This window comes from Microcaecilia unicolor, chromosome 1, assembly GCF_901765095.1.
Source record: "Microcaecilia unicolor chromosome 1, aMicUni1.1, whole genome shotgun sequence".
NCBI lineage: Eukaryota > Metazoa > Chordata > Amphibia > Gymnophiona > Siphonopidae > Microcaecilia > Microcaecilia unicolor.
In genome coordinates, this window is record NC_044031.1 from 131,251,587 (window position 1) to 131,278,170 (window position 26,584).

General features: G+C 48.2%; 1 protein-coding gene across 1 annotated transcript in view; it reads right to left on the reverse strand.

The window, feature by feature from the left end:
• The window catches only part of PEX1 (peroxisomal biogenesis factor 1), a 165,896-nt gene that overhangs the window by 33,912 nt on the left and 105,400 nt on the right, over positions 1–26,584 (reverse strand). The window contains 2 exon segments of the mRNA XM_030200341.1: positions 17,611–17,745; positions 25,809–25,975. Of these exon segments, the coding sequence (XP_030056201.1) occupies positions 17,611–17,745; positions 25,809–25,975 (302 nt within the window).

The following is a 26,584-nucleotide window of genomic DNA, read 5'->3' on the forward strand; positions in this document are numbered from 1 at the left end:
TTGTTACGAAAATAAACACCACCAAGAGGAAAAGAAGGTCACTTTATTTCTCAACAATAGCAGTGGAAAAGGTAAGTGAAAAGAGGTTAGCCTTCATAAATTCAAGGCACCATAGAAAGCTGGAAGTAGTCAGGCAAGCAAAGATGCAAATGGAAGAACAAATAGCCAATAAGGTATTCAGAGACAAGACATTCTTTAGATATATAAGTGATAGGAGAAAGTGCAAAAGAGGCATTGTGAGGCTCAAAGGTAAAGGGGAACTATACATATAAGCTGATAAGGATAAAGCAGAATTGCTCAACAAATATTTCTGTTCTGGGTTTACAGATGAATGGCCAGGAGTAGGACCGCAGAAGACAAATGCTAATAAGACAGAATGTGTGGTAGACGTCTCCCAAATTTCAGAAGACTTTGTTCGTGAGGAGCTTGCTAAAATAAAAGTAGACAAAGCGATGGAGTTGGATGGGATACATCCCAGGTTACTGAAGGAACTTAGGAAGTTCTAGCAGCTCTGCTGGCTGACCTTTTCAATGCAGGACTGGATAACGGCGGATGTGATCCCTCTCCACAAAAGCAGAAGTAAGGAGGGGAGGAGGTCGGGAACCACAGGCTGGTTAATCTTACCTCAGCTGTGACTAAATTAATGGAAACGCTTCTGAAACAGAGGATAGAGAGGTTTCTGGAATCAAATGGATTGCAGCACCTGAGGCAGCATGGTTTTACTAGAGGAAGGTTTTGTCAGACAAATCTGACTAACTTCTTTGACTGGGTGACCAAACAGTTGGATTTAGGGGAAGCGCTAGATTTCAGTAAAGACTCTGACACGGTTTCTCACAGGTGACTGATATATAAACTTGGTCTGGACTGAAAAGTCAGTAACTGGGTTGGAAACTGGTCAAGTGGAAGAAGACAGAGTGGTGGTAAATGGAGTTCACTCCGAGAAAAAGGATGCTACCAGTGGTGTACTGCAGAGATCGGTACTTAGCCCAGCTCTTTTTAACATCTTTATAAGTGATATTACAGAAGTATTGTCGGGTAAGATTTGCCACTTTGCGGATGATACAAAACTCTGTAATAGGGTAGACACCCTTGATGGTGTGGATAGCATGAAGAGGGATCTTACTAAGCTTCAAGAATGGTCCAGAAAAATGCAGGGTCATGCACTTAGGCTACAGAAACCCAAGGGAGCAATACCACTTAGGAGAAGTACTTCTGTGCTCAAAAGAGCAAGACTTGGGGGTGATCGTCAAAGCCAGAAGGATGCCTGGGTGCATAGGAAGAGGAATGGCCAGCAGGAAAAAGGAGGTGATAGTGCCTCTGTATACATCTCTGGTAAGGCCCCATTTGGAGTACTATGTGAAATTCTGGAGACCGCACCTTCAAAATGATGTAACCAGGATGGAATTGGTCCAGAAGGCACATAGTAAAAAGGTCAGTGATCTTCATCATAAAGCATATAGAGACATCTAAATAACTCCGTGGCATAAATGAACAGGAGGCAACTCTCTTTCAACTGAAAGGAAGCTCTAGAACAGGAGGGCATAAGATGAAGTTGAAAGGGGATACAATCAAAAGTAATACTTCTTCATAGAAAGGGTGATGGACGAGTGGAACAACTTCCCAGTGGAGGTGGTGGAGACGAGGCCTGTATCTGAATTTAAGAAAGCGGGGGACAGGCATATGGGGTTTCTAAGGGGAAAAAAGAGATAGCAGATGACATGGATGAGCAGATTGGATGGGCCATATGACCTTTATCTGCCATCACATTCTATGCAGCAGAATTTTCAAGGGCTGTTTTACTGCTTTTCAGCAGGAAGATCTGGGAAAATCCTACAACACAACCAGATCCCTAAATCAAAATTAATGCATTTAAAAATGTTGACAAATGCTGTTAAAGTCATCGAAAAAAAACACACTTTACTACAGTACACCGACAATTAGGAAGGAATGCTTAAGTCACAGGCAAAAGATCTAGATGTCTTAACTTTAAGAATTAGAAACCAGATCTGACAATGTACACATTAAGCCCTTCTATGTTCCTAAATTTAGACTTCCAACTTTACTAGTCACCTAAAAGTGAGCAGGGCTTACTTGAAGGAATGACACTAGGTGCAACATGACACCCCTACACTCATGCAGTACAAGCTATAATCTTTAAATGGTTCACTAAATCATTTATTGGCTCTATTGCTTCATTTATTCATTCACTCTAATTTATATTCTGCCAATCACAGTATTCCAGGCGTATCATAAAACATAATATACAAAACCACTAACACAAATTGCACAAACCCAAAAAAGAAAGTTAAGATGTGGCAAGCTTGATAAATTGATATGAAACACTTTTTGTTTCATATCTCACGGTATCGTGAGGGTTTTCACCTCCTTTTTTTGTTGAAGCTTGATAAATTGACCAGCAAACATTAAAGGCTGCCAAAACAAGAAAAACCTTAGTTTGTTTCTGAAATCTCATGGGATCGGTCTCAAGATACAGTCCAGCTATCCTAGTTACATATATGCCATGATGACATGCCTCCACTTTAGGCATATATGTAAAGGAAGGTGTCAACAGATATTCCTGATTGGTTAAATGTAATGTGTGGTTAAATTGATAAATGTCAATCTCAGACCTGGTGAGTACCTAAATGGCTTCTCTAAAGTCACAGAAATTGTCTAGAGTGGGCCTTGGGGGGGGGGGGGGGGGGCTGTGCCTCTCCCACAAAAAAAAATGTTTCAGGAAGAAATAATATTGAATTGCCGCCCCCCCCCCCCCCCACTGCCAATATGACTCCCTTGCCCTCTTCCCTCCCCAAAGTAAGCAGGCAAACTACAATGAAGCCTGCGGGACCTAAATAGCAGAAATAACTTAAATATGCTCACCATTCAATAGAAAGCCAATGAAAGGCACAAAAGCAATGTGTCCCCTATACTCAGTAAATAGATAAACGAGGACATTCTCAATCAACTTTAAGAAGAAAGAAGCCCTAATCAAAGGGAATTAGAACAATCTAAGGGGGACATAACCAGCGAAGAATCAAATAACACTCATCCATGAAAATAAGTTGCCTCAAGTAGCACAGCAACCAGATCTTATAAGATCCAGCTGATGCTTCTGATTTAAGGACACTTCAAAATAATTATATAGGAAACAAACTGAAAAAAAAATGTCAATGCTAAAGAACAAATCAGTTTGAGTACTCAAGCTACCAATCCTTCCTGGTTCCTGAACAATTCCAAAAATTATCAAATGAAACCTCAAAATTTCCCAGTGAGGAATTACAACATAAATATATGCATCACAAAGCGATACTCCTTCAACTGCAAATGGAGAAAAGGTACTATCATTGGTTTCTATAATAAATGGGGGGGGGGGAAAGAATGTAAAAAAACTCCATACACTGGAGAAAAACAATTGGTTCCAAAAAATCCACCCTTATGTCTTCAAAAACTCAGAAACCATGAACGAATATGCTTGTACAAAACTCATAATCATATTCTATAATAAATAAAAAAATATCCAAAATCAACAGGCCTGCATCTGAACATCAAAATCTTAAGTGGCTCAAGACAAAAATATAACACCCTAATACTTATCAAAATAGATGATTCCACTTCAGGGACTGTCTTTAGTATGCTGTTTACACCACGCCAATCTGGATTAAATTCAGTTCCTGTCCCCCAGTGCACTGCTGAAACTTGTTGAACAGAAAGAAGCACATCAACAGAGGAAGGTTTCTTTAGGAAAAGTACCTCACTGGTGCTAATAGTGAGCCACCTTAGGATAGGTGGAGTTTGCTTGCTGAGTCAGAGGGGCGGTGCTCAGGCAAGGAAGAGATTAAATGTCCTAGAACAGAACAGATCAGGGAGGCCCCAAGCAAGGATCCTCGTAGGGTGCTCTGGCTCGACTGCAGTACCAGGGAATATGAATGGCCTAGCTCAGATGCTTGCACCCTGTGTTGTAAGAAGCTTCAAGTCTATGCCCCCAGGGATTCCAGTGATTTCAGGGATTATGTGAGAGGTAGTTGAAGTCTGCCAAGGTAGGCCAATTATTTCTTGGCTACTGGAACTGTGATAATGCTAGAGGAAGTTATTGCTAAACTGGCTAAACTAAAACTAGACAAAGCGATGGGGCTTGATGGGATACATCTTAGGGTACTCAAGGAACTCGGAGATGTTCTGGTGGAACCACTGTCTAACCTCTTCAATGCTTCCTTAGAGGCTGGAGTGGTCCCAGAGTCCTGGAGAAGAGCGGATGTGGCTCCTCTGCACAAGAGCAGAAGCAAGGAGGAGGTTGGGAATTACAGACCTGTAAGTCTGACCTTGGTGGTGAGTAAACTAATGGAAACGTTTCTAAAGCGGAGGATCATGTGGTTACTCAAATCAAATGAACTGCAGGACCCGAGGCAGGTCGTGTCAGACAAATCTGATTGATTTCTTTGACTGGGTGACCAAACAGTTGGACGTGGGAGGGGTGCTAGATATGGTGTACTCAGACTTTAGCAAAGCTTATGACATGGTCCCACACAGGCGACTGATAAATAAATTGAGTGCCCTCAGTATAAGACTTAAAGTGACTGACTGGGTTAAAAAGTGGTTACATGGAAGGTGACAAAGAGTAGTGGTAAATGGAGCTTGCTCTGAGGAAAGGGCTGTTATCAGTGGTGTACCACTGGGTTCGATCCTCAGGCCAGCTCTATTTAACATCTTCTTGAGCGATATTCCGGAAGGAGTGTCTGATAAGGTTTGTCTCTTTGCGGATGATACCAAACTCTGTAATAGGGTGGACACCCCGCAGGGTGTGAATGGTATGGATCCAGCGAAGCTTGAAGAATGGTTCGATAATTGGCAACTAAGATTTAATGCTAAGAAATTGCGGGTCATGCACTTGGGGTACAAGAATCCAAGAGAATGGTAAAGTATAGGGGGTGAAGTGCTTCTGTGTACGAAAGAAGAGCTGGACTTGGGGGGTGATTGTGTCTGATGGCCTTAAGGTGGCCAAACAGGTAGAAAAGGCAACTGTCAATGCCAGAAAGATGCTTGGGTGCATAAGGAGAGGGATGACCAGCAGGAAAAAAAGAGGTGATAGTGCCCTTATACAAGTCTCTGGTGAGACCCATTTAGAGTACTGAGTGCAATTCCGGAGACCGCACCTACGGAAAAATATAGACAGGATGGAGTCGGTCCAGAAGGCAGCTACAAAATTAGTAGGCGGTCTCTGTCATAAAACATATAGGGACAGACTTAGGAACCTCACTATGTATACGCTGGAAGCAAGGCAAGAGAGAGGGATATGATAGAGACGTTTAATACCTCAGTGGCATCAATATACAGGATGCGAGCCCTTTTCAAATGAAGGAAAACTCTGGACTGAGGGGGCATATGATGACGTTAAGAGAAAATAGACTTAGGAGGAATCTAAGAACATACTCTTTCACCGAAAGGGTGGTGGATGCATGGAATGGCCTCCTGATGGGGGTTGTGGAGACAAGGACTGTGTCAGAATTTAAGAAAGCGTGAGACAGGTATGTGGGATCCCTTAGGAAAGGAAGGGTTAGTAGTTACTGAGAATGAACAGACTGGATGGTACATTTGGCCCTTATCTGCTGTCACGTTCTATGTTTCTCTGTGTCTATACTGAAGTGTGTAGCCATAAAAGTGCAGAGTGTATATGCTGTGGCTTCAGTGTGAACCTTAATCAGAGTGCACAGAGTGTAAAGGCCAGTGCAATTAGCTGAGAAGCAGAATCTGGAGCACGTAGTGCTCAGTGTGAAAATTAAGGTGGAGCAGTTGAGAAACCCAAACTAGAGTAGTGATTGTAGCTGGAGCCAGAGTTGAAGCTGTGGTCTTGAATGCCTAGCAGGCTAGAGTGAAAGACTCCAAGCTGTGGGCTACATATAGAAGCCACTGCATTGTAAGTTGAACTGGAGCAGTTGGAGATCTTAGAGTGGAGTAGCTGTTTCAAGCCAATGCTCCAGCATATAGTTATGGGAGACCAGTGAGTGTGCCTTGAGGATTAAAGAAGTGAGATTCCTGGATGGGAATCAATGAGTGGGAATGGAGGAGGCCTGGATAGCCCTGCAACAGCACCCTGTGAATAAAGAGAATTACTGGCCCTGGGAGTGGGATGCGGCTGAGGGGAAAAAAAAAAAAGGCAAGGCTGTCACAGGAGTGACTGACAAAGAACCTACTGGGGTAGCCAAGAAGGCACCATGAGAAATCAGCCATAAGAGTCTCCAAGAGGGAGCAAATTAAGCGACCTGCGAATGTTCCAAGGGATTCAGAAGATTAAGTACCTTGATAAGGGCAGGAAGCCACCAGTAAGACAAGTGGCTGTACAGCAGAAGGAAGTCCGATTGCCTACAGAAGGTAACATAGTAGATGACAACCATCCAGTCTGCCCAACAAGATAAACTTACAGCATAAAGTATGATGGATACTGCATATGCATATTGATTTGGATTTGTCCTTGTCATTTTCTCTTCCCAAATATGATGGGAGAAGTGAGTGGCGGCCTTTAAATGAATACTTCCTGATGTTAGTGCTGTCTTGGAGTGAATGACCTCTGGATGATATCTGATGTGTGTGTTGTTTATTTTATTTTATTATTTATGCATTCTTGTATCCCACTGTTATCCAAAAACAAGTTTCGGTTCAAAGTGGGTTACAAATTACATTCTGGTTAACAGTTGATTTATAGGTTGACAGTTACATTATTGGTTCATTTTTACAGATTGGTTTGTACTTATTGCGATGGTTTACAATTACAGTTTACCTTTTGGTTGGGACTTAAAATTATGGATTACAGTCAGTAAACGGAATGGGCGTCAGTAGCTAGAGTATTTATTGTAAAAAATTTTTTTTAAAGAGGTAGGTTTTCAGTTCTTTTCGAAATTGAAGATAGTTCATTATGCTTCTTGTGATCTTTGGTATTGAGTTCCATCATTTGGAACCCAGGTAGTTAAATCTGGCCATGTGGATCCATTTGTAGGTTACGTTTCTGCAGATGGGTAGGTGAAGAAGGAGATAGCTTCTGGTTCCTGGGCTTACATTTCTTGGGGATAGTTCTATCATATTTAGAATGTATTCTGGAGACAAACCAGATATATTGAAACAGCTTGCATTGCAGATTCCACAGTACTCACAAAGGGACAGGGAGAGTCTGGCACAGATACAAAAACTGTGGTGGTAGCAACATCATCTTACACACAGCTACGCATCCTAGCCACGTATGAGTGAGACCATGCCAGGGATGCAAGGCCAGAAAGAGGTCTTGGAGTACCCCCTGATAATTATATTTATAAAGATTAGAAAAATCTGGGCAGATGTTTACTCCCAGGTAACAAATATATTGCTTGGCCCACCCAAACGGCAGGGAGGCCATCAAAGAGTGTACCCTATCATGGTCCAGGTTGATATTCAGAATCTGCTATTTAGTAGCATTCATCTTGAAACTAGACATAGTACCATATTCAGTTAAAGTCTGGATAGTAAGAGGTAAGGACATTTCTGTTTCTGTGATAGAGAGTAAAATATCATCAGCAAATAAGGAAATCTAATGTTCATCTGCCCCTACACATATACCATAAATACCTGGAGTTTGGCATATGCGGGCAGCTAAGGGTTCTACCGTCAGGGCAAATAAAAGAGGGGACAAAGGACAACCATGTCGTGTCCCTCGCCCTAGTGGGAATACCTCAGAATAACCACCATTTAGTTGTACTCTGGCTGTGGGTGCGGCATACAGTGCAGCTATCCAAGATTTAAAATGGGGTCCAAACCCTATAGTATCTAAGGCCACGTGCATAAATGACAATTCCACATGGTCAAATGCAATGTTGGCGAGCTTGGATGCGGCGAAAGCCTTTGACCATGTGAATTGGGGATACCTCTTTCAGGTGTTAGATTGGATTGGGCTTCCTTCACTTGAAGCACGCCACAAAGTCCCTCACCTGATTATCTCTGGCTTTCCCCAGAGACCGATGTACCCGCACTATCTCAATATGCTCCTCTGGAATTATATCACCACCTTCAGAGAGCAAGGAACTGACTATACGTTGCACTACCAACTCACAGTTCATATACTCTGGGGTCTCCGGAAGGCCTCTAATTCTGATATTACTATTACTATTTTCTAGGTCTTCTATTTTCAAAGCCAAATCAATATTTGTAGTTGTCATCTCTACGTTTATCTATAGCCAAAAGAGCCTCTGAATGCTCCTCCAAGAGGTGCTCTGACTCGTCAATTTGCCTGCCTAGCACACCAATGTCTCTCCGCAGGTCAGAGCTCAGAGCCGCAAGATCTTCATGCACTGCTTTAATATCGGCTTTAATCTCTAGTAACCATTTCTTGATCTTTCCCCCTGAAGCCAACTCTTCCAAAGTTGGCCTTGCCTCTGTTGGAGCTCCCCCAGTCGCCGCTGCCGCAAGTGTTCGCATGGCACACCTCCGCCATCTTGCCTGCTTCTTCCTGCGGGGACTGTACTGCCGCAGAGTATGAAAAGTGGATGAAATCAACACTCTTAGCTTTGGACGAAATCAAATTCAAAGCTGCAGAACCCGAGGGATCCTCTGCCGCGCTGGTGAGTCTTTAAGGATAGGATGACTGTGATATTTTGGCGATTAGCTCTTGTGGAACGGAGAGCAGCATTCTTAAGCTGCCATTTCTGAGAGTGACATCACTTTCCCCCATACAATTAGATTTTGATTGTTACTTTGTAAGTTTCATCATGGTTTTTTTAATCAGTTTATTTTTTTGTATTTCCACTTTGAATCATTATTGGCGATCTAGCTGTCTATAAGTACTCTTGTAATGTAATGAGTGGCCCTAGCTCAGATGCTTGCATCCTGTGTTGTAAGAACCCTCCAGGGATACCAGTGATTTCAGGGATTGTGTGAGAAGTAACTGAAGACTATGAAGGAAGACCAATTATCCCTCGGCTGTTGGAACTGTAATTAAGCAAGAGAAGTTACTGCATAATGAAGTGTGTAGCCATGTGAAGGACTGGCTGTATGGGACTGTGCTTGAAGAGACTTTATTAGAAGTACCAAACCTATGAGGAAACAGGGCTGATTATTTCTCTTGTATACATAATGTGTACATAAAGTGCTTTAACTTTTGCCTGCAACCAGAGTGTGCCATATTTTGTGAGATCCTGCATAGTACTACAAACATCTTAAGCAAGATTTATATATACTGAGGAGAAAAAAAAGACCTCAATTACTTTAAATCGCCCTTCTAAGACCACTATTAATACATAGTGCAATAAATCATCGGTTCTAAAACTCCTCAACAAAAATATCAGTTGTTCAATAAATCTTTCATATGCTCTGTTTCCCTAACCAAACCACAGTCACATTTAAGCACACCTCCCCTTTTAAAACAGTTTGGTTAAGAAACAAAACATATGAAAAACTGAAACCATTTGAAATAGGTGAGAAAGCAAACCTGAGGCCTCAACAGGCATTTGGAATCCTCATTAGATAAATTACAGTTAAATAGCACACTGTGCAAGTATGAATTTAAATTACTGAAGAAAACATTTTTCTGAAGGGTTTTTTCCAGACCAATGATTTGCTGCTCTGGCCTTAAAGAGCAATTTGAAGTAATTTTGAGATCCTTTTTCTTCTCATTATATATAAATTCTACTTATGATAACATTTTCTCCATTTTCAGCAATATTTGTGTGTGGAAGTATAGCACTGCAGGCTACGATAAGATCAAGAGAATGAACAATGTACGTCTAATACAGCAGTGGCGTAGCCACAGGTGGGCCTGGGTGGGCCGGGGCCCACCCACTTAGGGCTCAGGCCCATCAAACAGTAGCACATGGTAATGATAATGCTGCTCTCCACAATACTGGCACCTTCGCATGCTCAGTTTTCAGCGCATGCCTGCTGCAGACTACCAAGGTGGAGACTGGAGAGAAGCATTTTCTAACCAGCTGAGATATTTTTTTGGTGTGGGGGTGGGGGGAGAGAACATTTGGTGCCCACCCACTTCTTGCCTAGGCCCACCCAAAATCTGCTGTCTGGCTACGCCCCTGTAATACAGTAATACAATGTTAATACTGGAAACCTTGGTGGCCATTTTTCTCTGCTTGGGAGACATTATGTATTTTGCTGGAAATTGAACCTCTTCCCTGAAGATACGAAACCTGGTCATGTCGGTGGAGGTTCTTCAGCTTAGAAATCAGCTGCCAGTTAAGTAGTGCTAGTGATGTTACTGTGATTAATCAAATTCTGAACATCTTTTTGACTATTTTTCAAGTTACGTTTTAAAAGCTATAAAATGTTAAATGAAAAGTGAAAAATGAAAAATTGTAAAAAAACAGATCGATGAAGATCTGTACATCACTGCTTTTGAAAACTTGACAAGCAACGTTGATGCTGTGAAGTCTGATGATCCTTTATATGAATAATTGAATAATAAATTGGTGAGAGTGCAGTAAAACATGAAGACAGAGGTATTTTTTGTCTATTAGATTGTAAGCTCTTTGAGCAGGGACTGTCTTTCTTCTATGTTTGTGCAGCGCTGCATACGCCTTGTAGCGCTATAGAATGCTAAATATAGTAGTAGAGGGGACTTTCACTGTGGTAATAGATTGCACTTTAAGAAACAATTGCCTGGGACTTATTTTTGTACATTATATACATCCCTGCATGAAAAAGATCTTTTGCCCTTTTTATTGGATTTGACATAGATACTGAAGGCACACAGTTTAAGATCACTGAACGTTTAAGTTAGTTAGGATGAAATGCTTATGAAGATTCACGAATAAAGCGAATGCTACATACCTGTAGAAGGTATTCTCCGAGGACAGCAGGCTGATTGTTCTCACTGATGGGTGACGTCCACGGCAGCCCCTCCAATCGGAAACTTCTCTAGCAAAGTCCTTTGCTAGTCCTCGCGCGCCCGCGCGCACCGCGCATGCGCGGCCGTCTTCCCGCCCGAAACCGGCTCGAGCCGGCCAGTCCAGTATGTAGCAAGACAATACACTTCAAGGGAAGACACAACTCCAAAGGGGAGGCGGGCGGGTTTGTGAGAACAATCAGCCTGCTGTCCTCGGAGAATACCTTCTACAGGTATGTAGCATTCGCTTTCTCCGAGGACAAGCAGGCTGCTTGTTCTCACTGATGGGGTATCCCTAGCCCCCAGGCTCACTCAAAACAACAACCATGGTCAATTGGGCCTCGCAACGGCGAGGACATAACTGAGATTGACCTAAAAAATTTACCAACTAACTGAGAGTGCAGCCTGGAACAGAACAAACAGGGCCCTCGGGGGGTGGAGTTGGATCCTAAAGCCCAAACAGGTTCTGAAGAACTGACTGCCCGAACCGACTGTCGCGTCGGGTATCCTGCTGCAGGCAGTAATGAGATGTGAACGTGTGGACAGATGACCACGTCGCAGCTTTGCAAATTTCTTCAATGGAGGCTGACTTCAAGTGGGGCTACCGACGCAGCCATGGCTCTAACATTATGAGCCGTGACATGACCCTCAAGAGCCAGCCCCGCCTGGGCGTAAGTGAAGGAAATGCAATCTGCTAGCCAATTGGATATGGTGCGTTTCCCTACAGCCACTCCCCTCCTATTGGGATCAAAAGAAACAACAATTGGGGCGGACTGTCTGTGGGGCTGTGTCCGCTCCAGGTAGAAGGCCAATGCTCTCTTGCAGTCCAATGTGTGCAGCTGACGTTCAGCAGGGCAGGAATGAGGATGGGGAAAGAATGTTGGCAAGACAATTGACTGGTTCAGATGGAACTCCGACACGACCTTTGGCAAGAACTTAGGGTGAGTGCGGAGGACTACTCTGTTATGATGAAATTTGGTGTAAGGGGCCTGGGCTACCAGGGCCTGAAGCTCACTGACTCTACGAGCTGAAGTAACTGCCACCAAGAAAATGACCTTCCAGGTCAAGTACTTCAGATGGCAGGAATTCAGTGGCTCAAAAGGAGGTTTCATCAGCTGGGTGAGAACGACATTGAGATCCCATGACACTGTAGGAGGCTTGACAGGGGGCTTTGACAAAAGCAAACCTCTCATGAAGCGAACAACTAAAGGCTGTCCTGAGATCGGCTTACCTTCCACATGGTAATGGTATGCACTGATTGCGCTAAGGTGAACTCTTACAGAGTTGGTCTTAAGACCAGACTCAGACAAGTGCAGAAGGTATTCAAGCAGGGTCTGTGTAGGACAAGAGCGAGGAGCTAGGGCCTTGCTGTCACACCAGACGGCAAACCTCCTCCACAGAAAGAAGTAACTCCTCTTAGTGGAATCTTTCCTGGAAGCAAGCAAGACGCGGGAGACACCCTCTGACAGACCCAAAGAGGCAAAGTCTACGCTCTCAACATCCAGGCCGTGAGAGCCAGGGACCGGAGGCTGGGATGCAGAAGAGCCCCTTCGTCCTGCGTGATGAGGGTCGGAAAACACTCCAATCTCCACGGTTCTTCGGAGGATAACTCCAGAAGAAGAGGGAACCAGATCTGACGCGGCCAAAAAGGAGCAATCAGAATCATGGTGCCTCGGTCTTGTTTGAGTTTCAACAAAGTCTTCCCCACCAGAGGAATGGGAGGATAAGCATACAGCAGGCCCTCCCCCCAATCCAGGAGGAAGGCATCCGATGCCAGTCTGCCGGGGGCCTGAAGCCTGGAACAGAACTGAGGGACTTTGTGGTTCACTCGAGATGCGAAGAGATCCACCAAAGGGGTGCCCCACGCTTGGAAGATCTGGCGCACCACTCTGGAGTTGAGCGACCACTCGTGAGGTTGCATAATCCGGCTCAGTCTGTCGGCCAGACTGTTGTTTACGCCTGCCAGATATGTGGCTTGGAGCACCATGCCGAGACGGCGAGCCCAGAGCCACATGCTGACGGCTTCCTGACACAGGGGCGAGATCCGGTGCCCCCCTGCTTGTTGACATAGTACATGGCAACCTGGTTGTCTGTCTGAATTTGGATAATTTGATGGGACAGCCGATCTCTGAAAGCCTTCAGAGCGTTCCAGATCGCTCGCAACTCCAGGAGATTGATCTGTAGACCGCGTTCCTGGAGGGACCAGCTTCCTTGGGTGTGAAGCCCATCGACATGAGCTCCCCATCCCAGGAGAGACGCATCCGTTGTCAGCACTTTTTGTGGCTGAGGAATTTGGAAAGGGCGTCCCAGAGTCAAATTGACCAGATTGTCCACCAATACAGGGATTCGAGAAAACTCGTGGACAGGTGGATCACGTCTTCTAGACCCCCAGCAGCCTGATACCACTGGGAGGCTAGGGTCCATTGAGCAGATCTCATGTGAAGATGGGCCATGGGAGTCACATGAACTGTGGAGGCCATGTGGCCCAGCAACCTCAACATCTGCCGAGCTGTGATCTGCTGGGACGCTCGCACCCGCGAGACGAGGGACAACAAGTTGTTGGCCCTCGTCTCTGGGAGATAGGCGCGAGCCGTCCGAGAATCCAGCAGAGCTCCTATGAATTCGAGTTTCTGCACTGGGAGAAGATGGGACTTTGGATAATTTATCACAAACCCCAGTAGCTCCAGGAGGCGAATAGTCATCTGCATGGACTGCAGGGCTCCTGCCTCGGATGTGTTCTTCACCAGCCAATCGTCGAGATATGGGAACACGTGCACCCCCAGCCTGCGAAGTGCCGCTGCTACCACAGCTAGGCACTTTGTGAACACCCTGGGCGCAGAGGCGAGCCCAAAGGGTAGCACACAGTACTGGAAGTGGCGTGTGCCCAACTGAAATCGCAGATACTGTCTGTGAGCTGGCAGTATCGGGATGTGTGTGTAGGCATCCTTCAAGTCCAGAGAGCATAGCCAATCGTTTTGCTGAATCATGAGGAGAAGGGTGCCCAGGGAAAGCATCCTGAACTTTTCTTTTACGAGATATTTGTTCAGGGCCCTTAGGTCTAGGATGGGACGCATCCCCCCTGTTTTCTTTTCCACAAGGAAGTACCTGGAATAGAATCCCAGCCCTTCTTGCCCGGATGGCACGGGCTCGACCGCATTGGCGCTGAGAAGGGCGGAGAGTTCCTCTGCAAGTACCTGCTTGTGCTGGAAGCTGTAGGATTGAGCTCCCGGTGGACAATTTGGAGGTTTTGAGGCCAAATTGAGGTGTATCCTTGCCAGACTATTTGCAGAACCCACTGATCGGAGGTTATGAGAGGCCACCTTTGGTGAAAAGCTTTCAACCTCCCCCCGACCGGCAGGTCGCCCGGCACTGACACTTGGATGTCGGCTATGCTCTGCTGGAGCCAGTCAAAAGCTCGCCCCTTGCTTTTGCTGGGGAGCCGCGGGGCCCTGCTGAGCGCACGCTGCTGACGAGAGCGAGCGCGCTGGGGCTTAGCCTGGGCCGCAGGCTGTCGAGAAGGAGGATTGTACCTACGCTTACCAGAAGCATAGGGAACAGTCTTCCTTCCCCCCAAAAAATCTTCTACCTGTAGAGGTAGATGCTGAAGGCTGCGGCGGGAGAACTTGTCGAATGCGGTGGTCCCGCTGGTGGAGAGACTCTACCACCTGCTCGACTTTCTCTCCAAAAATGTTGTCCGCACGGCAAGGCGAGTCCGCAATCCGCTGCTGGAGTCTATTCTCCAGGTCGGCGGCACGCAGCCATGAGAGCCTGCGCATCACCACACCTTGAGCAGCGGCCCTGGACGCAACATCAAAGGTGTCATACACCCTCTGGCCAGGAATTTTCTGCACGCCTTCAGCTGCCTGACCACCTCCTGAAAAGGCTTGGCCTGCTCGGGGGGGAGAGCATCAACCAAGCCCGCCAACTGCCGCACATTGTTCCGCATGTGTATGCTCGTGTAGAGCTGTAAGACTGGAGTTTGGCCACGAGCATAGAGGAATGGTAGGCCTTCCTCCCAAAGGAGTCTAAGGTTCTAGAGTCTTTGCCCGGGGGCGCCGAAGCATGCTCCCTAGAACTCTTAGCCTTCTTTAGGGCCAGATCCACAACTCCAGAATCATGAGGCAACTGGGTGCGCATCAGATCTGGGTCCCCATGGATCCGGTACTGGGACTCGATCTTCTTGGGGATGTGGGGATTAGTTAGAGGTTTGTCCAGTTCGCAAGCAATGTCTTTTGAGGACATGGTGCAAGGGAACAGTGGACGCTTCCTTAGGTGGAGAAGGATAGTCCAGGAGCTCAAACATTTCAGCCCTGGGCTCGTCCTCCACAACCACCGGGAAGGGGATGGCCGTAGACATCTCCCGGACAAAGGAAGCGAAAGACAGACTCTCAGGAGGAGAAAGCTGTCTTTCAGGAGAGGGAGTGGGATCAGAAGGAGACCTCAGACTCCTCGTCAGAGAAATATCTGGGGTCTTCCTCTTCCTCCCACGAGGCCTCACCCTCGGTGTCAGACACAAGTTCACGAACCTGTGTCTGCAACCTCGCCCGGCTCGACTCAGTGGAGCCACGTCCACGATGGGGGCGTCGAGAGGTAGACTCCCTGGCCCGCATCGGCGAAGCTCCCTCCGCCGACGTAGTCGGGGAGCCCTCCTGGGAGGTGGCCGCAGTCCGGTACCGCACGCGTACCGACGTCGGGGACCTCACCCCGGGCGATGGGCCAGCCGGCGCCACGCTCGACGGTACCGGAGGCGCAAGCACCGCCCGGTACCGGAGGGTAGGGCGCAACAGCTCTCCCAGAATCTCTGGGAGAACGGCCCGGAGGCTCTCGTTCAGAGCGGCTGCAGAGAAAGGCAAAGAGTCGATGCAGGCGTCGACGTCAGAACCTGTTCCGGGCGAGGAGGCTGTTCCGGGCTGTCCAGAGTGGAGCGCATCGACACCTCCTGAACAGAGGGTGAGCGGGTCCTCTCGGTGCCGATGCCTGCTGGGTGCCGACTCCCCTCGGCGACCCAGAGCTCTCGGTGCCGACGCGGGGAGGCGACCGGTGTCCGATGCTTCTTCGATTTCTTCCGAAGCATGTCACCGGAGCTCCCCGGCAACCGACGAGGAGGACGTAGAATCCAGCCGTCGCTTCCCTCGGGGCCGAGGCCGAAGGAGGTCGGTCTCGGGGGGGCTGTACCGCAGGAGCCCTCAGGTAGGAGAGACCCACCCGAAGGCTCACCGCCACCAGCAGGGGAATGGACAGCCCTCACCTGCACTCCTGACGATGCACCACCGTCCGACGACATCAGCAGACGAGGGTCCCGGTACCACCGACGTCGATGCAGCTATCCGATGTCCTCGGCGCCGATGCAGAGGCCCGATGCCTCGATGCACGCGATGCAGGGCGGCCGAGGAAGATGGTCTGGACGCTGACGACGTCGATGCACTCGAAGATCCCGGTGCCGATGCCGACGAAGAGCCCGAGAACAACACGTTCCACTGGGCTAATCTCGCTACCTGAGTCCGCCTTTGAAGCAGGGGAACACAGACTACAGTTCTGAGGGCGGTGCTCGTGCCCCCAGACACTGAAGACACGACGAGTGTCGATCAGTGAGCGAGATAACCCTGGCGCACTGGGTGCACTTCTTGAAGCCGCTGGAAGGCTTCGATGTCATGGGCGGAAAAATCACGCCGGCGAAATCAAAGTCCGAAATGACGGAAAAAGAGCACCAAAAGATTTAAAGGGAGAAAATCTCGACCGAGGCCGAAAGAGGCCTACCCCACGACGAAAGAAAACTTATCGGGGCAAAAAGCTGGAAGTACGGGAAAGGGTAACACGAAAACCGGAGCACTTCCCGACACTTTAAAAGACTTTTCCGAAGAAAAAACACGTCAAAAATAACTTTGGACGCGCGAGGGTCGACTTTCCCGGGGCTCGACACGGCGAAAACACGACCGTACCGAGTGCGGACAAAAGAAGACTGGCCGGCTCGAGCCGGTTTCGGCGGGAAGACGGCCGCGCATGCGCGGTGCGCGCGGCGCGCGAGGACTAGCAAAGGACTTTGCTAGAGAAGTTTCCGAGTGAGGGCTGCCGTGGACGTCACCCATCAGTGAGAACAAGCAGCCTGCTGTCCTCGGAGAACTATCTATTTTAAATTCAATATCATCACACAGAGTACTGTTCACAGGATTCAAATGTAGAGCACTGCATTAAAAAAAAAAAAAAAAGATCAGCTACAGAACATTCTGTTGAGCCGAAGCATTAGCTTTTATTTCACATTCTTACCACATCTCTATACTTGAAAGGGAGTGTCATTGTCCTGTGCCAGTTACTTCTTATCCTCCACACTCTTGTCAATTGTGTCAGACAGTATGCTGGTACTTAGCACCTGCTTGCTGAGACCTAAGCAAAGTCACCTCTACCCAATGTCTCTTGGTTTCAAGTTTCCCATTCCAATATGTTCTACTTAAAATATTATCACCAGTCTTATGAAAATCTGACCATGATTAAATCAACATAAATTAAAATCTAGGAGAACCATATTTTATATTCAAATTAATTATTTAGATCTGCATTAACAGATGCACTTAGGGCTTGCTCATTAAGGGCCTCTTATCAAACTGCACTAGCAGTTTCCACTGAAGCAATGCCGACAAAGCCTATTCACTTTGAATGGGCTTCATCAGCACTGTTGCGCAGGAACCGCAAGAGTGGCTTGATAAAAGAGGTCTTAAAGCTTTTTTGTGTGTCTGTGGGTAAAAAGCTTAGTGGGCTTAGCTTACCTTAATGCTGATAAAATTCATTCCACTTTCCCGCGCAATTACACTTGCCAAAAGAGTTTTCCCTGTCCCAGGAGCCCCATACAGCAAAATGCCTGACCGCTGGCGTATGGGTAAATTTGCAAATAACTCTGGATACTTTGGAAATAAAAAGAAATATACACATTACAAGAAAAAAAGGTAAAATTATGTATAATCATACCTGATAATTTTCTTTCCATTAATCATAGCTGATCAATCCATAGACTGGTGGGTTGTGTCCATCTACCAGCAGGTGGAGATAGAGAGCAAACTTTTGCCTCCCTATATGTGGTCATGTGCTGCCGGAAACTCCCTCAGTATGTCGATATCAAAGCTCCTCCGCAGGACTCAGCACTTAGAGAATACACCCACGAAGGGACACTCTGCCCAGCTCACCACCGCCGAAACGGGGGAGGGAATTAACCCAGCTCATCCCCACACAAGTGGGGGAGGGGAATCCGTCCAGCTCATCCCCGCGGAGCGGGGCAGGGACACCACACCCGCCGATGCGGGGGGATCTGGCTTATCCTGCAACCGCAAACGCGGGAGGAGCTGACTGACCCTAACACCGCCGAAGCGGGAGGGGTACAAAGCTGCCCTACAGCCGCACGAAGCGGGAGGGAGTGCCGGCAGAATTTTAAGTCTCAATCCAGCCCCGTAAAACGGAGGGGAGAGGAATGCAGCAGCTCACTGTAACACAAACTCGTCTTAACTCTTGAAGAATCCAAGTGAAAAAACTTGAACACGAAGTCTTTCTGAAGTAACTGAAGACTAACTTGAACCTGAAATGCAACCAGAATAAAACAGTACAGATATCTGGGAGGGGCTATGGATTGATCAGCTATGATTAATGGAAAGAAATTATCAGGTATGATTATACATAATTTTACCTTCCATATCATCAAGCTGATCAATCCATAGACTGGTGGGATGTACCGAAGCAGTACTCACCCAGGGCGGGACCTTGAAATCCCTGACCTCAACACTGAAGCTCCAAACCGGGCCTCCGCCCGTGCAGCCACAGTCAACCGGTAATGCTTGGGAGGAATGTATGAGCCGAAGCCCAAGTTGCCGCCTTGCATATCTCTTCCAAGGAGACGGATCCGGCCTCTGCCATCGAGGCCGCCTGAGCTCTCGTGGAGTGAGCCTTCAGCTGGATAGGCGGCACCTTCCCCGCGGCCACATAAGCCGCTGCAATGGCTTCCTTGACCCATCTTGCCACTGTAGGCTTAGCAGCCTGCAGACCCTTACGAGGACCTGCAAACAGGACAAACAGATGATCCGATTTCCGGAACTCATTGGTCACTTCCAAGTATCTGATGATGACTCGTCTCACATCCAGATATTTAGAGCAGAGTACTCCTCTGGGTAGTCCTCCCTACGAAAGGAAGGGAGACAGAGCTGCTGATTCACATGGAAGCGAGAAACAATCTTGGGCAGGAAGGAAGGCACTGTGCGAATAGTCACTCCTGCCTCAGTGAACTGCAGAAAAGGCTCTCGACATGAGAGCGCCTGGAGCTCGGAAACTCTTCTGGCTGAAGTGATAGCCACCAAAAAGACTGCTTTCAACGTCAGGTCTTTCAGAGATGCCCTCGACAAGGGTTCAAAAGGCGGCTTCTGCAATGCTCTTAGCACCAGGTTGAGATTCCACGCAGGCACTACTGAGTGCAGAGGAGGGCGCAGGTGATTAACTCCCTTGAGAAAGCGCACCACATCTGGCTGCGAAGCCAGGGAAGCACCCTTCAGGCGGCCCCTGAAGCAAGCCAGAGCCGCTACCTGGACTTTAAGGGAACTGAGCGACAGGCCTTTCTCCAGACCTTCTTGCAGGAACGCCAACACTGAAGAAATTGGAGCAGTGAAGGGAGAAAGTGAGCCTGCTTCACACCACACTGCAAAGATACGCCAAACCCTGGCGTAAGCAGTAGAAGTAGAGCGCTTCCTCGCTCTCAGCATAGTGGCGATGACCTTGTCTGAGAAGCCCCTCTTCCTCAGACGCTGCCGCTCAATAGCCAGGCCGTAAGACCAAAGGGGGAGGGATCCTCCATCACCACGGGACCCTGATGTAACAGGCCCTGCTCCACTGACAGCCGCAGAGGATCGTCGACTGAGAGCCTGATCAAGTCCGCATACCAGGGACGCCTGGGCCAATCCGGTCCCCACCAGGATTACCCTGCCGGGATGCTTTGCCACCCGGTCTAGCACCCTGCCCAACATGGGCCAGGGCGGGAACACATAGAGAAGCTCTTGTGTCGGCCACTGTTGGAGAAGAGCATCTACTCCCAGGGATCGAGGGTCCCGTCCTCTGCTGAAAAAGCGCGGCACTTGGCAATTGGCCGATGACGCCATCAGATCTAGGCTCGGCTGGCCCCAGCGCTTCGTGATGTCCAAGAACGCCTGAGCAGATAGCTGCCACTCTCCGGGCTCCAAGGTATGGCGACTGAGAAAGTCCGCCTTGACATTCATGACTCCGGCAATGTGGGCCGCTGAAAGCTGCTCCAGGTTCACTTCCGCCCACTGGCAAAGATTCATAGCCTCCTTGGCTAGAGGGGCGCTCTTGGTACCTCCCTGGCGGTTGACATAGGCCACAGCCGTGGCATTGTCCGACAGGACCCGTACAGGCTTCAACACCAGTACCGGGATGAACTCCAAAAGCGCCAACCGAATGGCTCTGAGTTCCAGGAGGTTGATAGACCACTTTGCCTCTGCAGGAGACCAGAGCCCCTGCGCTGTCCTTCCCAAGCAGTGGGCTCCCCAGCCCGACAACGAGGCGTCCGTCGTGACGACAATCCACTCTGGGTCACCAGAGGCATTCCCGCAGACAACTTGTCTGTCTGCATCCACCAGCTCAGCGCCTTGCGCACTGCTGGGTCCAAGGGAAGGCGCACAGCATAATCCTCCGACATCGGAGTCCAGCGCTGCAGCAAAGAGTGTTGAAGCGGTCTCATATGAGCCCTGGCCCAGGGCACAACTTCCATCGTGGCCGTCATAGAGCCCAACAGCTGCACATAGGTCCCAAGCCCGAAGGGAGAGACTACTAGGAACTGGTCCACCTGAGCCTGAAGTTTGACAATCCGATTGTCTGGCAGGAAACACTCTGCCCACTTGGGTGTCGAATCGAACTCCCAGGTACTCCAGGGACTGAGTCGGGCGCAGCTGGCTCTTCTCCCAGTTGATGATCCATCCCAGGGAGCTCAAAAGAGCAACTACCCGGTCCCCAGCTTTGCCGCACTCTGCTTAAGAGGGGGCTCGGATCAACCAGTCGTCCAGATAAGGATGGACTTGTACCCCTTCCTTTCGTAGGAAGGCCGCGATGACCACCATTACTTTGGAAAAGGTCCGCGGAGCAGTAGCCAACCCGAACGGGAGGGCTCTGAACTGGAAGTGTCGTCCCAGGACTGCAAAACGCAGAAAGCGTTGATGAGGAGGCCAGATGGGAATATGCAGGTACGCTTCCTTGATGTCTAAGGATGCCAGGAACTCTCCTGCCTTCACTGCCGCTATAACAGAGCGGAGAGTCTCCATGCGAAAGTGCCGCACTTTCAAGGCCCCGATTGACCCCTTTGAGGTCGAGGATAGGCCGGACAGAACCTCCTTTCTTTGGTACCACAAGTAAATGGAGTAACGTCCCTTGCCAAGCTGACTTTCTGGCACCGGAACGACCGCGCCCAGGCGGATCAGATTGTCCAGGTCTGCTGCACTGCCACAGCTTTGACCGGAGACTTGCAGGGAGAGAGTACAAACCCGTCTTTTAAGGGTCGGCAGAACTCTAGTTTGTAGCCGTCTCTGATGACTTCCAGCACCCACGCGTCTGAAGTTATTGTGGTCCACTCGCCCAGAAACGAGGACAGCCGTCCTCCAATCTGCACTGGGGCGTGGACCAAGACCCTGTCATTGGGTACGAGACCCTGGGGGAGGACCGGAGGGAGCACCTCCGGACGGCGGGTCTCTGCGAAAGGAATGCTGCTTGGGGGAGAAATTCCTCTTGAAGGAAGAGGGGGCAGAGCCCGACTTGCCCGGGCGGTACCGACGGGCTTCCTGCAACCGTCCTCTGGAGGTACCGGGACGAGTACTAGCCCGAGCCCTGACCTCTGGTAATTTCTTGCCCTTAGACGTGCCGAGATCGGTCACGATTTTGTCCAGCTCGACCCCAAAGAGCAGCTTGCCTTTAAAAGGCAACCTAGCCAGGCGGGATTAGAGGCGTGGTCAGCAGACCAATGTTTCAGCCAAAGCCACCGCCGCGCAGAGATTGTCTGAGCCATGCCTTTCGCTGAGGCCCTCAAGACATCATACAGCAAGTCTGCCAAATAGGCTAAGCCCGATTCCAGGGCCGGCCAATCAGCCCTCAAGGAATGATCCGAGGGGGAAGCCCGCTGCACCATAGTCAGGCACGCCCTGGCCATATAGGAGCCGCAAACTGAGGCCTGCAACTTAAAGCAGCCGCCTCAAAGGACGACCTTAAGGCCGCCTCCAATCTTCTGTCTTGGGCGTCCTTTAGGGCTGTGCCACCTTCCACCGGCAACGCCGTTTTCTTAGTCACCGCAGTGATTAAAGAATCCACGGTAGGCCACAGATAGGCCTCACGTTCACTCACAGCCAAAGGATAGAGGCGGGACATAGCCCTAGCCACTTTAAGGCTCGCTTCTGGGACATCCCATTGAGCCGAAATTAAGGTGTGCATGGCATCATGCACGTGGAAGGTTCTAGGCGGGCGCTTCGTCCCCAGCATAATGGCAGAGCCAACAGGGGCTGAGGGAGAGACGTCCTCCGGAGAGGAAATCTTCAAAGTGTCCATGGCCTGTAACAACAGGTTGGGCAAATCCTCTGGGCTAAAAAGCCGCGCTGCAGAGGGGTCATCCGCTCCATCCGAGCGGGGATCCGTCTCCTTCCAAGGAATCCGCAAAGGACCGTTGGGAGACCTCAGACACGCTGCCCTCATCTACATCGGAGGAGACAAATTCCTCCAAGGCCTGGGAATCAACCCGAGGGGCGTTTACCTCTGGGAACCTCAACCTCTTTACCAGACGAGGGAGCAGGGGCAGCGTTGTGCATGAGGAAGGCCTGATGCAGCAGCAAAACAAACTCGGGGGAGAAACCCCCCAGACTGTGCACTTCCGCAGTCTGGGCAACAGCCCTAGACGCACCATCAACCGGCGCTCGCAATAGCGGGGGAGAGACATGCTGCGTATCCAAAATGGCGTCCGGCGCGAAACTCCGCGAAGGAGCCCGCGCGGGAAGAACGGCTCTTAACTTTAGCGCTTCTGTGCCGTCGCCCAAATTAAGGGCGTTCATGGCATTAATGTCTCCAACCTCAAGGGCGGCCCAAGAAGAAGCCGTCCGAGCCGCGTGGCCGGCCAAGATGGCGGAGGCGAGGAGCGGGGGATGGGCGTTTATGGCGGGAAAAGCCGCCACGCCGGAGGAAGGACCGGGACATTCATCGGTCACGAAACTGTCACCCAACAAGGGCGAATCAGGCTTGAAGACCCCCGCATCCCCTCTAGAAGCGCTCAAGCGACCCGGGGAGCGACCCTTTGCGCCCTCGCCCTCCGACGCCATATGCCACGAGGAGAAGAATCGGGGAACCCCCTGCCCGCTATAAAAAGGTAAAAATTACCTGCTGTCCGCTCCGAGTGGTAACGACCTGGTGTCCCAGTGAGTAGGTGCAATAGACGCTTAAATAAACGTCGAAATAAACGCCTTTAAGGACGTTCAAAAATTTTTTTTTTTTTTTTTTTTAACGGAGCCAGCGGGAGGGGGGAGAAAAGGAGGGACCTGGCACCACCAGGTTTGCACTTGCTCAAAAGAGCCCTCAAACCCCAGGCACTCAACAAAACCTAAAAATTAGGCTTGGAGGCCTAGCCAGAGCTGCTGCTGTGTGTGACCACCACCTGCTGAGATAGAGAACATACTGGGGAGTTTCCGGCAGCACATGACCACATATAGGGAGGCAAAAGTTTGCTCTCTATCTCCACCTGCTGGTAGATGGACACAACCCACCAGTCTATGGATTGATCAGCTTGATGATATGGAATATATGTGTTATCTGATTTATCAATTCAAGCAAATATCTATCAATATGGTTGATTCCTGTTAAGTAATAGAACACCTATATTATTCTATTACGTATTGTGTTGACATCTTTGCTTTACCCTTCGCTATCACCTATCAAACATATAAACGGCGAGTGACCGTACTCACTCGCAAAAGCGCAGTAGACTTCCCTCTCTGTCCCGCCCCCGCGTCAATACGTGATGATGGGGGGGGGCGGGACTGAGAGGGAAACTGCGCGAAGGGGAAGGAACCGCCGAGGTCGCTACCGCTCTCCCTCCCCCCCGAGGTCGCTGCCACTGGTACACCCCACCCCTCCAGAGTCGCCGCCGCCACCACCCCTCCACCCGGCCCGTCTCTTCGCTATTCAACTTATATCTCCGGAGCAGGCAGATCAGCTGAGCTGCCGTTGGCCTTCCTTCCTTGCCTGTGTCCCGCCCTCGCAGACGTTACGTCACACGAAGGCGGGACACAGGCAGAGAAGGAAGGCCAACGGGAGCTCAGCTGATCTGCCTGCTCTGGAGATGTAAGTTGAATAGCGAAGAGACGGGCCGGTGGAGGGTGGCGGCGATGGCGACTCGGGGGGGGGGGGGGGGGGGAGGGGCCAGCGGCGACCCAATAGCCTGTTTTAATAGGCTCAACGGCTAGTAATGTTCTATTACATATTGTGTTGACATTGTAAACTGTATACCATGCCATACTTTGTATTGTTTTTGAATATTTTTACTGCTGTAATTGTCTATTGCTCATGTTTGATCTATTCTTACTGTACACCACCTTGAGTGAATTCCTTCAAAAAGGCGGTAAATAAATCCTAATAATAAATAAATAAGGCCTCATGAACACTCCTTTCTTAAAATCGGGATAACTTTTGAAAAGATGTCCTCCTGCAAGCACAAAGATTAAATATTACACTAACTGTACCTTAAGGGTAATTATTTGATGGCTGTCCTGATAGCAGCACATATGGACAGGGAGCAATTATTTCAGCTGCAAATGCAGAACAAATGTCATACTTGCTGGTTCACTCCCTAATTAGAGCATATTAATAATTCAGATTTTATGTTTTAGGATTTTATTTTGCCTAGTAGTCCCTCTTCTGGGATCCTTGTGCCATGAGTCTTAATTTGAAGCTCCCCTAGTTTTGAATGGAGTTTTTGGGTTGACACAGTGCAGTGAACAAATGAATGTTAAGTGCCAGCCAGCTCTCTGAGCTACCAGCATATATAGCTGGAGCTGGAAGAAGTAGGTACATCTCAGTCCTCCTCCTGATTCTGCGTAGGGGTTCAGAGAGGTTGGCCCCAGCTCAGTTTCCAATCAGAATACTGCCATTCTCAAGGGCTGCTGTCCATTCTTTTGGAATTGACCAGGAGGGAACTCAAGAGCCTAGAGTATGTGCTTTGACTAGGTGGCTAAGATTAGATACCCAATGATGAATGCTCTAATTCCAAATTGCTAAGTTTTAACTACTTAGATTTAGTATGATTTTTAAATGAATACCTAGCCAGCTAATTAATCAGGCTAATCTTTTTGGAAACCCTGCATAATAGTTATTTTATAATGCTTTGACTATACCACATTCTTCTTTACTGAATTTTGTTTAAACATTATAAACAGTAATACGGTGCTAATACTGAAAAACCTCTGCACAAATCTCCTACACTTGCCCAGTTACACACACAATAAAATTCCAAGTCTTGTAGGTGTATGACTGATGCCTTAGGCTTTTTACACGGGTTATTACTTTCATTTGTGGTACCACTTCAGAAGGCTATAACATTTATGTAATTATATTCCTGGGGAGGAATACTTTGGGACTTCTAACTAAAAATCTGTAGCTAGAACCACACTTATGACAAACTAATCTACTCTAAAGTACTTACAGTAACTTCCACATCAGAAAGTGTCACTGCGGCCAGCTGATTATCCCTTGGTTGAACTGGCAGGACAATTTGCAGTTCTACAGTATTAACTGTTGTGAGTTTTAAAATACAGATGCCTAAACAGTTGCTTTTAGGGAAAGTGCAGCTTGTGATCTAAAACTGTTACACATCTAAGATCTAGCCACTTAAGTTGATCACTAGACCTGACTGACTGAGGTGTCTGGATCTGGCTGTTCAAAGAAAAGAGGATACCTTTGCTGGCAGCTGGATTGTGTCCAGAAGAATCTGCCGAACATCATGCAAGCCACCAACCATTTCCCAGTCTAAGTCTTTTGGTTTATGAAGGATAATATTTCTCATGGATGCAGGAGTAAAGCCTTGCAATGCCTTTTGGAAGTCCGAAGTTGATAACACTAATTCTGTAAAGAAATTCAAAAGAAAGCTATGTTTCATGCATTCTTTATTTTTTTTTTTAACTTCTAACTTGCTCTATCTACAGTTCTGGGAGAAGTACAAAAAATACACATAATAAAATCAACAGCATAACACAGCAACATGGAGGACAATATCAGCATTCTAATTAACAACTTATCAGGGAACCTGAAATAAAATTAAGAAATTTTCAGGGCACATTGCTATTACTTATTAAACCAGAAAACATTATATGTAACTTCAACCATCATAAAATACAGGACATGTTGCCATCACTAGTTAAACACCTAAAACATGATAAAATAGGGATTCAATCCAGATTCAACATTATCATCACTATCATTACTATCACTAAAACAAAAAAATTAAAACTAATGAGAAGGCAGATTATCATCAAAACTCAGCTGCAGAATAAAGTTTCAATAAAAACAAGTAAACATTAAGGTAACTCTCTCAAAAGCAAATCTAAAAAAAGTTACTCCTTGGAGAATTCTGTGCAAATTCTGAATTTGGTAGAAGTCCTTGCTCTTTTCCCACTCCCACTGCTCAGCAAGAGGGGATGGTGAACAACTGTACACTGAGCCATGTCATCCTCC